Source organism: Pseudophryne corroboree, chromosome 5, assembly GCF_028390025.1.
Source record: "Pseudophryne corroboree isolate aPseCor3 chromosome 5, aPseCor3.hap2, whole genome shotgun sequence".
NCBI lineage: Eukaryota > Metazoa > Chordata > Amphibia > Anura > Myobatrachidae > Pseudophryne > Pseudophryne corroboree.
This window is the reverse complement of record NC_086448.1, coordinates 31,024,020-31,041,228: the sequence shown is the minus strand read 5'-3', so window position 1 is coordinate 31,041,228 and position 17,209 is coordinate 31,024,020. Positions and strand designations below refer to the sequence as shown.

The following is a 17,209-nucleotide window of genomic DNA, read 5'->3' as shown; positions in this document are numbered from 1 at the left end:
TGTTACTTGGTGTATTTTAAAACTCACCTGTTGCTGTATTCTAACTCACCTGCTGCTGTTTCAAATTCACTTAATAAGCCAAGCCTCACTTTATAATGCACGCCTCTCACAAAGAGCACGCTCTCTGATTCTGGTCACTGTTTATATAGTTTCTCAGGTAGCTGTTCTATTCAGCCCCTCCTCCTAATCACTTCACACCTAGATTCAGCCCCTCCTCCTCCTAGTTTCTCTTCACACTCTAAGAGATCACAAGTGAAAGCACAGAGACAAACACAGCCAAATTCTCACTCCTTTTTCCCACAATATTACAATCCCTATATGGATAGACAGAGAATACTCACCTGCTGCTGTTTCAAACTCACTTAATAAGCCAAGCCTCACTTTATAATGCACGCCTCTCACAAAGAGCACGCTCTCTGAGTCTGGTCACTGTCTATATAGTTTCTCAGGTAGCATTAGTAACACACTACATCGTCATGGACTGAAATCCTGCAGCGCCCGAAAGATCCCCCTGCTTAAGCCAGCACATGTCCAGGCCCGTCTAAAGTTTGCCAGCGACCATGTGGATGATCCAGAGGAGGATTGGAAGAATGTAATGTGGTCAGATGAGAGCAAAATCGAACTTTTTGGTATAAACTCCACTCGCCGTGTTTGGAGGGAGAAGAATGATGAATGGCATCTCAAGAACACCATACCCACTTTGAAGCATAGGGGTGGAAACATCATGCTTTGTGGCTGCTTTTCTGCAACGGGTACACGACGACTGATCCGTATTAAAGAGGATGAATGGGGCCATGTATCGTGAGATTTTGGGCAAAAACCTCCTTCCCTCAGTAAGAGCATTGAAGGTGGAACGTGGCTGGGTCTTCCAGCATGACAATGACCCCAAACACACTGCCCGGGCAACTAAGGAGTGGCTCCGTAAGAAGCATTTCAAGGTCCTGGAGAGGCCTGTCCAGTCTCCAGACCTCAACCCAATAGAAAATCTGTGGAGGGAGTTGAAAGTCTGTGTTGCCCGGTGACAGCCCCAAAACATGACAGATCTAGAGAAGATCTGCATGGAAGAGTGGGCCAAAATACCTGCTACAGTGTGTGCAAACCTGGTCAAGAACTACAAGAAACGTTTGACCCCTGTAATTGCCAACCGAGGTTATATTACAAAGTATTGAGTTAAACTTTTTGATTGTCCAAATATTTATTTTCCACAAAAATATACAAATAAATTGTTTAAAAATCATACAATATGATTTCCTGTTTTTTTTTTTCCCAGATTCTGTCTCTCACAGTTGAAGTGTACCTATGATGGAAATTACAGACCTCATCTTTTTAAGCGAGTCAACTTGCACAATCTGTGGCTGTCCAAATACTTTTTTGACCCACTGTATATTAAAAGTCATGTTAGGAAATGTGAGTGAGCCCATGAAACAATATAATTTTATAACAATTTTCATAGATTTCAAGTGGATGAAAATCGGCCTTTAATAAATACACCCCGTTCACACATACGCCCGGCTGTAAGCCGGATAAGAAGCATTCACACTCAATCCGGGGGTCATTGAAATGGGAATCCTTTTCTCTGGCTCAAAATAATGAGATCATGAAAACGGTGCTCATTTTCCTCTCCAAACATACTACTTCCACCTCTACTCTACACTGGCTTCCCTTCCCCTTCTGAATTCTATACAAGCTTCTCACACAGCCTTTGCCAATTTACATATCTGACCTCATCTCCCTTTACACCCCCACCTGCCCTCTTCGTTCCACAAACACATGCCACCTCTCCTGTCAACTAATTACTTCCTCCAATTGCTGCCTCCAAGATTCTGGCCGTGGTACTCCATACCTCTGGAATTCTCTACCTTTCCCTATCAGACCCTTAATAAAAATTCAAAACGGGCTTTCAAGACCCACTTCATCAAAACCAGCCTCATCCTAATCCTCTTAATTCACCTGAAATAGTGACACCTAGATCCCTTGCCTCCTCAGTAGTATCCATTATATACAAGTGGGCCATGTGTAGTGGCAGTACGTGCTGTACATGTGGACGTCATACCTGTATTCCAGCATGACTGCACAGATAGAAGTCAAACTCTGAGGGGTGGGTGATTTTTGTGTCCACTGTGGTACCAGCTGGAATATTTCCGCTTTTCCCAACCTAGTGCGAGGGAAGAATAAAGGGCGTAAGCCATGGACATCATCTCATCAGAGACAATGTAGGGAGATGAACGTTTCGCTTACCCGTTCATTTCTGTCTGTACAGAAGAGCCGTGTGTGATGTCTTTTCTGTACAACAATGAAAGTAATGCCCGGCTGGTAATCCTTCTCCAACTTTATGCAAGCCTCTCTAATAGCAATAAGCTCATAATGTAGTACCTGTATAAGGGGGAAAAAAGAAAATGTGAGGCTCCTGCAAAATCAGGACTTACCACCCAACTACGCTGCTAGAGAACCGCTTGGGAACCCACCTGCTGAAACTGGCCTTCAGACACACCATCCCTGTAGAAGATGATTCTTGTGGGCTTGAAACGCGTGGATTTGTAGAACTGGATGAGCAGTTCCCGGACCATGGTGGCCAGGTCTTGAATGATCTCTTGACGATGCTGCTGCACTCTTACCGTGGCACAATATCGGTTGGGGTGGGCATCCATGCTACCTACCACCTATAAAAAAAATAATAAATAGAAATAGGTATGTTTTTGAACATTTAAAATAAGAATTTACTTACCGATAATTCTATTTCTCGGAGTCCGTAGTGGATGCTGGGGTTCCTGAAAGGACCATGGGGAATAGCGGCTCCGCAGGAGACAGGGCACAAAAAGTAAAGCTTTAGGATCAGGTGGTGTGCACTGGCTCCTCCCCCTATGACCCTCCTCCAAGCCTCAGTTAGGTACTGTGCCCGGACGAGCGTACACAATAAGGAAGGATTTATGAATCCCGGGTAAGACTCATACCAGCCACACCAATCACACTGTACAACCTGTGATCTGAACCCAGTTAACAGTATAACAGCGGAGCCTCTGAAAAGATGGCTCACAACAATAATAACCCGATTTTTGTAACTATGTACAAGTAATGCAGATAATCCGCACTTGGGATGGGCGCCCAGCATCCACTACGGACTCCGAGAAATAGAATTATCGGTAAGTAAATTCTTATTTTCTCTATCGTCCTAGTGGATGCTGGGGTTCCTGAAAGGACCATGGGGATTATACCAAAGCTCCCAAACGGGCGGGAGAGTGCGGATGACTCTGCAGCACCGAATGAGAGAACTCCAGGTCCTCCTTAGCCAGGGTATCAAATTTGTAGGATTTTACAAACGTGTTTGCCCCTGACTAAATAGCCGCTCGGCAAAGTTTTAAAGCCGAGACCCCTCGGGCAGCCGCCCAAGATGAGCCCACCTTCCTTGTGGAATGGGCATTTACATATTTTGGCTGTGGCAGGCCTGCCACAGAATGTGCAAGCTGAATTGTATTACACATCCAACTAGCAAAAGTCTGCTTAAAAGCAAGAGCACCCAGTTTGTTGGGTGCATACAGGATAACAGCAAGTCAGTTTTCCTGACTCCAGCCGTCCTGGAACCTATATTTTCAGGGCCCTGACCACATCTAGCAACTTGGAGTCCTCCAAGTCCCTAGTAGGCGCAAGACACCACAATAAGCTGGTTCAGGTGAAACACTGACACCACCTTAGGGAGAGAACTGGGGACGAGTCCGCAGCTCTGCCCTGTCCGAATGGACAAACAGATATGGGCTTTTTTGAGAAAAAAACCACCAATTTGACACTCGCCTGGTCCAGGCCAGGTCCAAGAGCATGTTCACTTTTCATGTGAGATGCTTCAAATCCACAGATTTGACTGGTTTTAAACCAATGTGTTTTGAGGAATCCCAGAACTACGTTGAGATCCCACAGTGCCACTGGAGGCACAAAAGGGGGTTGTATATGCAATACTCCCTTGACAAACTTCTGGACTTCAGGAACTGAAGCCAATTCTTTCTGGAAGAAAAATCGACAGGGCCGAAATTTGAACCTTAATGGACCCCAATTTGAGGCCCATAGACACTCCTGTTTGCAAGAAATGCAGGAATCGACCGAGTTGAAATTTCTTCGTGGGGCCTTCCTGGCCTCACACCACGCAACATATTTTCGCCACATGTGGTGATAATGTTGTGCGGTCACCTCCTTTCTGGCTTTGACCAGGGTAGGAATGACCTCTTCCTGAATGCCTTTTCCCTTAGGATCCGGCGTTCCACCGCCATGCCGTCAAACGCAGCTGCGGTAAGTCTTGGAACAGACATGGTACTTGCTGAAACAAGTCCCTTCTTAGCGGCAGAGGCCATAAGTCCTCTGTGAGCATCTCTTGAAGTTCCGGGTACCAAGTCCTTCTTGGCCAATCCGGAGCCATGAGTATAGTTCTTACTCCTCTACGTCTTATAATTCTCAGTACCTTAGGTATGAAAAGCAGAGGATGGAACACATACACCGACTGGTACACCCACGGTGTTACCAGAACGTCCACAGCTATTGCCTGAGGGTCTCTTAACCTGGCGCAATACCTGTCCCGTTTTTGTTCAGACGGGACGCCATCATGTCCACCTTTGGTAATTCCCAACGGTTTACAATTATGTGGAAAACTTCCCCATGAAGTTCCCACTCTGCCGGGTGGAGGTCGTGCCTACTGAGGAAGTCTGCTTCCCAGTTTCCATTCCCGGAATGAAACACTGCTGACAGTGCTATCACATGATTTTCCGCCCAGCGAAAAGTCCTTGCAGTTTTTGCCACTGCCCTCCTGCTTCTTGTGCCGCCCTGTCTATTTACGTGGGCGACTGCCGTGATGTTTTATCCCACTGGATCAATACCGGCTGACCTTGAAGCAGAGGTCTTGCTAAGCTTAGAGCATTATAAATTTACCCTTAGCTATATTTATGTGGAGAAAAATCTCCAGACTTGATCACACTCCCTGGAAATTTTTTCCTTGTGTGACTGCTCCCCAGCCTCTCGGGCTGGCCTCCGTGGTCACCAACATCCAAAACTGAATGCCGAATCTGCGGCCCTCTAGAAGATGAGCACTCTGTAACCACCACAGGAGAGACACCCTTGTCCTTGGATATAGGGTTATCCGCTGATGCATCTGAAGATGCGATCCGGACCATTTGTCCAGCAGATCCCACTGAAAAGTTCTTGCATGAAATCTGCCGACTGGAATTGCTTCGAAGGAAGTCACCATTTTTTTACCATGGCCCTTGTGCAATGATGCACTGATTTTAGGAGGTTCCTGACTAGCTCGGATAACTCCCTGGCTTTCTCTTCCGGGAGAAACACCTTTTTCTGGACTGTGTCCAGAATCATCCCTAAGCACAGGAGACTTGTTGTCGGGATCAGCTGCGATTTTGGAATATTTAGAATCCACCCCTGCTGTTGTAACAGTATCCTAGATAGTGCTACTCCGACCTCCAACTGTTCCCTGGACTTTGCCCTTATCAGGAGATCGTCCAAGTAAGGGATAATTAAGACGCCTTTTCTTCGAAGAAGAACCATCATTTCGGCCATTACCTTGGTAAAGACCCGGGGTGCCGTAGACAATCCAAACGGCAGCGTCTGAAACTGATAGTGACAGTTCTGTACCACGAACCTGAGGTACCCTTAGTGAGAAGGGCAAATTTGGGACATGGATCCCGGTTCGTTATCACTGCTCTGAGTGACTCCATCTTGATTTGAACCTTTGTAAGTGTTCAAATTTTTTTAGATTTAGAATAAGTCTCACCTAGCCTTCTGGCTTCAGTACCACAATATAGTGTGGAATAATACCCCTTTTCTTGTTGTAGAAGGGGTAATTTAATTATCACCTGCTGGGAATACAGCTCGTGAATTTTTTCCCATACTGCCTCCTTGTCGGAGGGAGACCTTGGTAAAGCAGACTTCAGGAGCCTGCGCAGGGGAAACGTCTCGACATTCCAAACTGTACCCCTGGGATACTACTTGTAGGATCCAGGGGTCCTGTACGGTCTCAGCGTCATGCTGAGAGCTTGTCAGAAGCGGTGGAACGCTTCTGTTCCTGGGAATGGGCTGCCTGCTGCAGTCTTCTTCCCTTTCCTCTATCCCTGGGCAGATATGACTCTTATAGGGACGAAAGGACTGAAGCTGAAAAGACGGTGTCTTTTTCTGCAGAGATGTGACTTAGGGTAAAAACGGTGGATTTTCCAGCAGTTGCCGTAGCCACCAGGTCCGATGGACCGACCCCAAATAACTCCTTTTCCTTTATACGGCAATACACCTTTGTGCCGTTTGGAATCTGCATCACCTGACCACTGTCGTGTCCATAAACATCTTCTGGCAGATATGGACATCACACTTACTCTTGATGCCAGAGTGCAAATATCCCTCTGTGCATCTCGCATATATAGAAATACATCCTTTAAATGCTCTATAGTCAATAAAATACTGTCCCTGTCAAGGGTATCAATATTTTTAGTCAGGGAATCCGACCAAGCCACCCCAGCTCTGCACATCCAGGCTGAGGCGATCGCTGGTCGCAGTATAACACCAGTATGTGTGTATATACTTTTTATGATATTTTTCCAGCCTCCTGTCAGCTGGCTCCTTGAGGACGGCCCTATCTATAGACGGTACCGCCACTTGTTCTGATAAGCGTGTGAGCGCCTTATCCACCCTAAGGGGTGTTTCCCACCGCGCCCTAACTTCTGGCGGGAAAGGGTATACCGCCCATATTTTCTATCGGGGGAAAACAACGCATCATCACACACTTCATTTAATTTATCTGATTCAGGAAAAACTACGGTAGTTTTTTCACATCCCACATAATACCCTCTTTTGTGGTACTTGTAGTATCAGAAATATGTAACACCTCCTTCATTGCCTTTAACGTGTGGCCCTAATAAGGAATACGTTTGTTTATTCACCGTCGACACTGGATTCAGTGTCCCTGTCTGTGTCTGTGTCGACCGACTAAAGTAAACGGGCGTTTTAAAAACCCCTGACGGTGTTTTTGAGACGTCTGGACCGGTACTAATTGTTTGTCGGCCGTCTCATGTCGTCAACCGACCTTGGCGCGTGTTGACATTATCACGTAATTCCCTAAATAAGCCATCCATTCCGGTGTCGACTCCCTAGAGAGTGACATCACCATTACAGGCAATTGCTCCGCCTCCTCACCAACATCGTCCTCATACATGTCGACACACACGTACCGACACACAGCACACACACAGGGAATGCTCTGATAGAGGACAGGACCTACTAGCCCTTTGGAGAGACAGAGGGAGAGTTTGCCAGCACACACCAAAAACGCTATAATTATATAGGGACAACCTTATATAAGTGTTTTCCCTTATAGCATCTTTTTTATATATTTCTAACGCCAAATTAGTGCCCCCCCTCTCTGTTTTAACCCTGTTTCTGTAGTGCAGTGCAGGGGAGAGCCTGGGAGCCTTCCCTCCAGCCTTTCTGTGAGGGAAAATGGCGCTGTGTGCTGAGGAGATAGGCCCCGCCCCTTTTTCGGCGGCCTCGTCTCCCGCTCTTAACGGATTCTGGCAGGGGTTAAATATCTCCATATAGCCCCCGGAGGCTATATGTGAGGTATTTTTAGCCAAAAAAGGTTTTCATTTGCCTCCCAGGGCGCCCCCCTCCCAGCGCCCTGCACCCTCAGTGACTGCCGTGTGAAGTGTGCTGAGAGGAAAATGGCGCACAGCTGCAGTGCTGTGCGCTACCTTAAGAAGACTGAGGAGTCTTCTGCCGCCGATTCTGGACCTCTTCTCGTTTCAGCATCTGCAAGGGGGCCGGCGGCGAGGCTCCGGTGACCATCCAGGCTGTACCTGTGATCGTCCCTCTGGAGCTAATGTCCAGTAGCCAAGAAGCCAATCCATCCTGCACGCAGGTGAGTTCACTTCTTCTCCCCTAAGTCCCTCGTTGCAGTGATCCTGTTGCCAGCAGGACTCACTGTAAAATAAAAAACCTAAGCTAAACTTTTCTAAGCAGCTCTTTAGGAGAGCCACCTAGATTGCACCCTTCTCGGCCGGGCACAAAAATCTAACTGAGGCTTGGAGGAGGGTCATAGGGGGAGGAGCCAGTGCACACCACCTGATCCTAAAGCTTTACTTTTTGTGCCCTGTCTCCTGCGGAGCCGCTATTCCCCATGGTCCTTTCAGGAACCCCAGCATCCACTAGGACGATAGAGAAAGAGGGGTTTATGTTTTGGTGTGTGTCTTACTATAAGTACCAGCCCGATTCTACGGATAAAATAACAATGGGACTAGAGGTGGCAGTGGGCAGATCACTGGTACTTAGATGCGTCTTCCTTCCACATTGTACCTGGTAAGTCAGTCAGTGGTGTGATTACAGACAGATGCAGGAACAGCTACAGATGTGACCACCTACATCTAGCACAAACAGCCCATCTAGTCACCCCAAGCCATGGCATGACATTGTAGCGCAGAGCCTCTTTACATGTGACTTTTTAAATTAAAGTGCAGCTTATTTGCAAAATGATGTGAATAGGACGCACATGTAAGCTTATGCCGATTCAGATATATTTCATATGCAGATACAGGAGCGTTTGCACAGACAATAGAGGCATGACGCATATTATTATAAATCAGCGTCCTATTTGCAAAGCGATGCGAATAAGATGCACTTTCAGCAAAAATAGGATTTTAATACCTACCGGTAAATTCTTTTCTCTTAGTCCGTAGAGGATGCTGGAAGTCACCATAAGAACCATGGGGTATAGACGGGATCCGCAGAAGACATGGGCACTTTAAGACTTTGAAAGGGTGTGAACTGGCTCCTCCCTCTATGCCCCTCCTCCAGGCTCCAGTTATAGGAACTGTGCCCAGGGAGACGGACATTTAGAGGAAATAAATTATTGTTAAACTAAGGTGAGATACATACCAGCTCACACCTCAAACAGGCCGTACAACATGGCATTCAACAGAACTCTAGTCAAAAGCATGAACAATGTCAGCAATAGGCCGAGTATAAACGTAACACAAGCTGTGTGCAACCAGAACTAATGACTGCAGATACAGCACGCACTGGGACGGGCGCCCAGCATCCTCTACGGACTAAGAGAAAAGGATTTACCGGTAGGTATTAAAATCCTATTTTCTCATACGTCCTAGAGGATGCTGGGGTCACCATAAGAACCATGGGGTTATACCAAAGCTCTAGAACGGGCGGGAGAGTGCGGATGACTCTGCAGCACCGATTGACCAAACTTGAGGTCATCATCGGCCAGGGTATCAAACTTGTAAAACTTTGCAAAAGTGTTTGAACCCGACCAAGTAGCTGCTCGGCAAAGTTGTAACGCCGAGACCCCCCGGGCAGCCGCCCAGGACGCGCCCACCTTTCTGGTAGAATGGGCCTTCGGTACTGGCAATCCAGCCGTAGAATAAGCCTGCTGAATCGTAGCACAGATCCAGCGTGCAATATAGTCTGCTTGGAAGCAGGAGCCCCAATCTTGTTGGGATCATACAGGACAAACAGAACCTCCGTTTTCCTAATCCGAGCCGTCCTGGCGACATACATTTTTAAAGCTCTGACCACAGCAAGAGACTTCGACTCCACTAAAGCGTCAGTAGCCACTGGCACCACAATAGGTCGGTTCATGTGGAACGATGAAACCACCTTCGGCAGAGATTGTTGACGAGTCCTCAACTCTGCTCTATCTTCATGGAAGATCAAATAAGGGCTCTTGTTAGACAAAGCCGCTAACTCAGATACCCGCCTTGCGGATGCCAAAGCCAACAGCATGACCACTTTCCAAGTGACGAATTTCAACTCCACCTTCTGTAAAGGTTCAACCAATGTGATTGAAGGAACTGCAACACCACGTTAAGATCCCATGGTGCCACTGGGGGCACAAATGGAGGTTGGATGTGCAATACGCCTTTCACGAAAGTCTGAACTTCTGGAAGGGAGGCCAATTGTTTTTGAAAGAGAACCGATAAGGCTGAAATTTGTACTTTAATTGAGCCCAACTTCAAGCCCACATCCACACCTGCTTGTAAAAAATGAGAAAATAAACCTACCGGTAAATCTTTTTCTCCTAGTCCGTAGAGGATGCTGGGGACTCCGTAAGGACCATGGGGTATAGACGGGCTCCGCAGGAGACATGGGCACTATAAAGAACTTTAGAATGGGTGTGCACTGGCTCCTCCCGCTATGCCCCTCCTCCAGATCTCAGTTAGAGAACTGTGCCCAGAGGAGACGGACAGTACGAGGAAAGGATTTTGTTAATCCAAGGGCAAGATTCATACCAGCCCACACCATCCACACCGTTTAACATGGAATATACGCAACCAGTTAACAGTATGCAACAAAACCGTATCAGGCAAAGACTGATTACAACTGAAACATAACCCTTATGTAAGCAATAACTATATACAAGCCTTGCAGAAAGTAGTCCGCACTGGGACGGGCGCCCAGCATCCTCTACGGACTAGGAGAAAAAGGATTTACCGGTAGGTTTAAAATCTTATTTTCTCTTACGTCCTAGAGAATGCTGGGGACTACGTGAGGACCATGGGGTTTATACCATAGCTCCAGACCGGGCGGGAGAGTGCGGACGACTCTGCAGCACCGACTGAGCAAACGCAAGGTCCTCATCAGCCAGGCTATCAATCTTATAGAACTTTGCAAAAGTGTTTGAACCCGACCAGGTAGGTGCTCGGCGAAGCTGTAAAGCCGAGACGCCTCGGGCAGCCGCCCAAGAAGAGCCTACCTTCCTAGTGGAATGGGCCTTTACCGAATTTGGTAACGGCAATCCTGCCGTAGAATGAGCCTGCTGAATAGTGTTACAGAGCCAGCGAGCAATAGTCTGCTTCGAAGCAGGAGCGCCAACTTTGTTGGCTGCATACAGGACAGACAGTGCCTCTGTTTTCCTAACCCGAGCCGTCCTGGCTACATAGATTTTTAAGGCCCTGACTACATCAAGGGACTTGGAGTCCTCCAAGTCACCCGTAGCCACAGGCACCACAATAGGTTAGTTCATATGAAACGATGAAACCACCTTGGGCAAAAATTGAGGACGAGTCCTCAACTCCGCTCTATCCTTATGGAAAATCAGATAGGGGCTCTTGTGAGACAAGGCCGCCAATTCGGACACCCGCCTCGCAGATGCCAAGGCCAACAACATGACCACCTTCCAAGTGAGAAACTTTAATACAACAGTCTGAAGTGGTTCAAACCAGTGAGAGTCTAGGAACCGTAATACCACGTTAAGGTCCCATGGTGCCACTGGGGGCACAAAAGGAGGCTGGAAGTGCAGCACTCCCTTTACAAAAGTCTGGACTTCTGGGAGAGAAGCCAATTCCTTATGAAAGAATATAGATAAGGCCGAAATCTGTATCTTAATGGAGCATAACTTCAGGCCCATATCCACTCCTGTCTGTAGAAAGTGGAGAAAACGGCCCAAATGGAAATCCTCCGTAGGAGCATGTTTGGCTTCACACCAAGAAACAGATTTCCTCCAGATACGGTGATAATGTTTCGCCGTCACCTCCTTCCTAGCCTTTATCAGCGTAGGGATGACTTCTTCCGGAATACCTTTCCCAGCTAGGATTCGGTGTTCAACCGCCATGCCGTCAAACGTAACCGCGGTAAGTCTTGGAACACGCAGGGTCCCTGCTGTAACATGTCCTCCCTGAAAGGAAGGGGCCACGGATCTTCTGTGAGCATTTCCTGAAGATCTGAGTACCAGGCCCTTCGAGGCCAATCTGGAACAATGAGTATTGTCCGCACTCTTTTTCGTCTTATGATTCTCAATAGTTTTGAGATGAGAGGAAGAGGAGGGAACACACAGACCGACTGAAACACCCATGGTGTCACCAGGGCGTCCACCGCTACTACCTGAGGGTCCCTTGACCTGGCACAATACCTCCGAAGCTTCTTGTTGAGCCGTGACGCCATCATGTCTATTTGAGGAATTCCCCAAAGACTTGTTATCTCTGCAAAAACTTCTTGATGAAGTCCCCACTCTCCTGGATGGAGATCGTGCCTGCTGAGGAAGTCTGCTTCCCAGTTATCCACTCCTGGAATGAGGACTGCTGACAGAGCGCTTAAGTGATTTTCCGCCCAGTGAAGAATCCTGGTGGCTTCCGCCATTGCCACTCTGCTCCTTGTCCCGCCTTGGTGGTTTACATGAGCCACTGCTGTGATGTTGTCTGATTGAACCAGAACCGGTAGGTCGCAAAGAAGATTCTCCGCTTGTCATAGGCCGTTGTATATGGCCCTCAATTCCAGTACGTTGATGTGCAGACAAGCCTCCTGGCTTGACCATAGTCCCTGAAAATTTCTTCCTTGTGTGACTGCTCCCCATCCTCGGAGGCTCGTGTCCGTGGTCATCAGAACCCAGTCTTGAATGCCGAACCTGCGACCCTCTAGAAGGTGAGCACTCTGCAGCCACAACCGGAGAGACACCCTGGCCCTGGGGGACAGGCTTATCTTCTGATGTATTTGTAGATGGGACCCGGACCACTTGTCCAGAAGGTCCCACTGAAAAGTCCTCGTATGAAACCTGCCGAAAGGTATGGCCGAAAGGTATGGCCTCGTAGGCTGCCACCATTTTCCCCAGAACTCGAGTGCATTGATGAACAGACACTCTTTTTGGTTTTAGCAGGTCTCTGACCAAGTTCTGGAGGTCCTGGGCTTTTTCCATTGGTAGAAAAACCCTCTTCCGTTCCGTGTCCAGAAACATGCCTAGGAATGATAGTCGAGTCGTTGGAATCAACTGTGACTTTGGCAGATTTAGAATCCAACCGTGCAGTTATAGCACACTCAGGGAGAGCGATACGCTCTTCAGCAATTGTTCTCTCGATCTCGCTTTTATCAGGAGATCGTCCAAGTACAGGATAATTGTGACTCCCTGCCTGCGCAGGAGCACCATCATCTCCGCCATCACCTTGGCGAAAATTCTCGGGGCCGTGGAAAGCCCAAACGGCAACGTCTGAAACTGGTAATGACAGTCCTGTACAGCGAATCTCAGGTACTCCTGATGAGGAGGATATATGGGGACATGAAGGTATGCATCCTTTATGTCTAGTGACACCATAAAATCCCCCCCTTTCAGACTGGAGATCACTGCCCGGAGCGATTCCATCTTGAATTTGAACTTTTTCAAGTACAGGTTTAGGGATTTCAGATTTAAAATGGGTCTGACCGAGCCATCCGGCTTCGGGACCACGAACAGGGTCGAATAGTACCCTTTTCCCTGTTGGACTAGGGGAACCTTGATAATCACCTGCTGTTGACAAAGCTTTAGAATCGCAGCTAACACTACTGCCCTCTCTGGGGGAGAAGCTGGTAAGGCCGACTTGAAAAATCGGCGAGGGGGCACCTCTTCGAATTCCAGTTTGTAGCCTTGGGATACAATTTCCATCGCCCAAGGATCCACGTCTGACCGAACCCAGACGTGGCTGAAGAGTCGAAGACGTGCCCCCACCGGCGCGTACTCCCTCAGTGGGGCCCCAGTGTCATGCGGTGGATTTAGCAGTAGCCAGGGAGGACTTCTGTTCCTGGGAACTAGCCGAAGCAGGCGTTCTTTTCCCTCTACCCTTACCTCTGGCGAGGAAGGATGAGGCCTGACCTCTTCTGGACTTATGCGACCGAAAGGACTGCATCTGATATTGCAGAGTTTTCTTTTGCTGCGGGGGAACAAAAGGCAATAAGGCAGATTTACCCGCCATAGCTGTTGAAACCATGTCCGCAAGACCTTCCCCGAATAAAACCTCACCCTTGTAAGGTAAAACCTCCATATGCTTCTTTGAGTCGGCATCACCCGTCCATTGGCGGGTCCACAGGGCTCGCCTAGCAGAAATCGCCATGGCGTTGGATCTCGAACCTAGCAGCTCAACGTCTCTTTGAGCGTCTCTCAAATATAAGACTGCGTCTTTAATATGACCTAGCGTCAATAAAATGGTATCCCTATCTAGGGTATCAAAGTCAGCTGACAAGGTATCTGTCCAAGCTGCAACTGCGCTACATACCCATGCCGATGCTATTGCCGGTCTGAGTAAAGCACCCGTATGCGTATAAATAGATTTTAAGGTAGTTTCCTGTCTGCGATCAGCAGGATACTTGAGGGCTGCAGTGTCAGGAGACGGTAGCGCCACCTTCTTGGACAAGCGCGTTAAAGCCTTGTCTACCCTGGGCGAGGATTCCCACCGTACCCTGTCCTGTGCATGGAAAGGATACGCCATAAGAATCCTCTTGGGAATCTGCAGTTTTTTGTCTGGAGTTTTCCAAGCTTTTTCAAATAACTCGTTCAGCTCATGAGATGGGGGAAAGGTTACCTCAGGTTTCTTTTCCTTATACATGCGCACCCTCGTGTCAGGTACAGAGGGGTCATCTGTGATATGCAACACATCTTTTATTGCAATGATCATATAATGAATACTTTTGGCCACCCTTGGGTGTAGCCTTGCATCATTGTAGTCGACACTGGAGTCAGAATCCGTGTCAGTATCAGTGTCTGCTATTTGGGATAGAGAACGTTTTTGAGACCCTGAAGGGCCTTGTGACTCAGTCAAAGCCATGGATTGACTCCCTGCTTTTTCCCTGGACTCTGCTTTGTCCATCCTCTTATGTAATAAGGTCACATTTGCATTTAAAACATTCCACATGTCAAACCAATCAGGAGTCGGCGTTGCCGATGGAGACATCACAATCATCTGCTCCACCTCCTCCTTAGATGAGCCTTCTGCTTCAGACATGTCGACACACTCGTACAGACACCCCCCGCACACAGGGATATGTTTATATGGAGACAGTTCCCCACTAAGGCCCTTTGGAGAGACAGAGAGAGAGTATGCCAGCACACACCCAGCGCCAACTGACACTGGAAACAAATTCCCAAATAATATAGCGCTTTTTTATATATAATTATCTGTGTAATACACTCACTGCGCCTTACAAGTGCCCCCCCCCCCCCCCCCCCCCCCCCTTTCAGCCCTGTGTCACAGTGTTCAGCAGGGGAAAGTCCGGGGAGCCAGCTTCTCTGCAGTACACTGTGGAGAAAATGGCGCTGGTTAGTGTTGTGGGACCAAACTCTGCCCCCTCCAGCGGCGGGCTTCGGTCCCGCTCAATTTTGTATAACTGGCGGGGGATTTTTATAACTACTGCCTCCGCAGCCTATATACTTATATGCCAGTCCTAGAGGTTTATGTTGCTGCCCAGGGCGCCCCCCCCCCCCCGTGTGTGCTCGTGTGTGGAAGCAACGGCGCGCAGCGTTACCGATGCGCGCTTACCTCAGGGAAGATCAGAAGTCTTCTGCCGCCTTTGAAGTCTTCTTTCTTCTTACACTCACCCGGCTTCTATCTTCCGGCTCTGTGAGGACAGCGGTGCGGCACTGGGACGAACGGCAAGGGGAGACCTGCGTTCCGACTCCCTCTGGAGCTAATGGTGTCCAGTAGCCTAAGAAGCAGAGCCTATCACTTGAGAAGGTCTGCTTCTCTCTCCTCAGTCCCACGATGCAGGGGCCTGTTGCCAGCAGTGCTCCCTGAAAATAAAAAACCTAACAATTATTTTTTTTTTTTCAGAGAAACTCAGGAGAGCTCCCTGTAATGCACCCAGTCTCCTCTGGGCACAGGAATCAACTGAGGTCTGGAGGAGGGGCATAGAGGGAGGAGCCAGTGCACACCCATTCTAAAGTTCTTTATAGTGCCCATGTCTCCTGCGGAGCCCGTCTATACCCCATGGTCCTTACGGAGTCCCCAGCATCCTCTAGGACGTAAGAGAAAATGGAGAAAACGTCCCAACTGAAATTCTTCCACAGGAGCCTTCTTGGATTCACACCAAGACACATTTTCTCCAAATACGGTGGTAATGTTTAGACGTTACTCCTTTCCTAGCCTGAAGAAGTGTGGGAATGACTTCACTGGGAATATCCTTTCGGGCTAGGATCTGGCGTTCAACCGCCAAGCTGTCAAATGCAGCCGCGGCAAGTCTTGATACACGCACGGCCCCTGCTGTAACAGATCCTCTCTTAGAGGAAGAGGCCAGTGATCTCCTACGAGTAATTCCTGAAGATCTGGATACCAAGCCCTCCTTGGCCAGTCCGGAACAATGAGGATCGCCTGAACCTTTGTTCTTCTTATGATCTTTAGCACTTTTTGAATGAGGGGAAGTGGAGGGAATACATAACCCGCCTGAAACACCCATGGTGCCACAAGGGCGTCCACTGCTATTGCTTGAGGGTCCCTCGACCTGGAACAATCTCTCTGAAGTTTCTTGATGAAGATCCCACTCCCCTGGATGGAGATCGTGTCTGCTGAGGAAGTCTGCTTCCCAGTTGACTACTCCTGGAATGAAGATTGCTGACAGAGCGCTTGCATGTTTTTTGTTCCGCCGTGGCGGTTTATGTACGCTACTGCGGTTATATTGTCCGATTGAATCAAGACTGGCAGGTTGCGCAGATGTTCCGCTTGAAGAAGGCCGTTGTAAATGGCTCTTAACTCCAGAACGTTTATGTGTAGACAAGTTTCCTGGCCTGACCATCTTCCCTGGAAGTTTTCCACCTGTGTGACTGCTCCCCAGTCTCGGAGACTTGCATCCGTGGTTACTAGGATCCAGTCCTGGATCCCAAACCATCGCCCCTCTAGGAGGTGAGAGCTGTGTAGCCACCACAGGAGTGAGATTCTGGTCTTGGAAGACAGGATTATTCTTTGGTGCATGTGCAGGTGGGATCCGGACCACTTGTCCAACAGGTCCCACTGAAACATTCTGGCATGGAATCTGCCAAACTGAATGGCCTCGTAGGCCGCCACCATTTCCCCCAGCAACCGAGTGCATTGATGGACTGACACTCTTGCTGGTTTCAGAATTTGTTTGACCAGGTTCTGAATTTCCAGAGCCTTTTCCACTGGAAGAAAAACTCTCTGTAACTCTGTGTCCAGAATCATTCCCAGAAACGACAGCCGCGTCGTCGGCAAGTTTAGGAGCCAACCATGTTGTTGCAGAACCGTCAGGGAGAGCGTAACGTTCTGCAGTAGCTGGTCCCTGGATCTCGCCTTTATCAGGAGATCGTCCAAGTACGGGATAATTGAGACTTCTTGCTTGCACAGGAGAACCATCATTTCCGCCATTACTTTGGTGAAAACCCTCGGAGCCGTGGACAGACCAAACGGCAACGTCTGAAATTGGTATTGACAATCCTGTACTGCAAACCTCAGGTAAGCGTGATGCGGAGGATAAATGGGAA

The 17,209-nt window shown here is 48.4% G+C and overlaps 1 protein-coding gene across 4 annotated transcripts in view; it reads right to left on the bottom strand.

Moving 5' to 3' along the window:
• Positions 1-17,209, bottom strand: part of AGO2 (argonaute RISC catalytic component 2) — a 197,501-nt gene that overhangs the window by 16,732 nt on the left and 163,560 nt on the right. For all 4 annotated transcript variants that reach the window (XM_063921174.1, XM_063921176.1, XM_063921175.1 and 1 more), the window contains exons 15-17: positions 2,466-2,660; positions 2,239-2,373; positions 2,054-2,155 (exon numbers count right to left, since the gene is read on the bottom strand). In XM_063921174.1, coding sequence (XP_063777244.1) covers positions 2,054-2,155; positions 2,239-2,373; positions 2,466-2,660 — 432 coding nt within the window. The remainder of the gene's footprint in view (positions 1-2,053; positions 2,156-2,238; positions 2,374-2,465; positions 2,661-17,209) is intronic.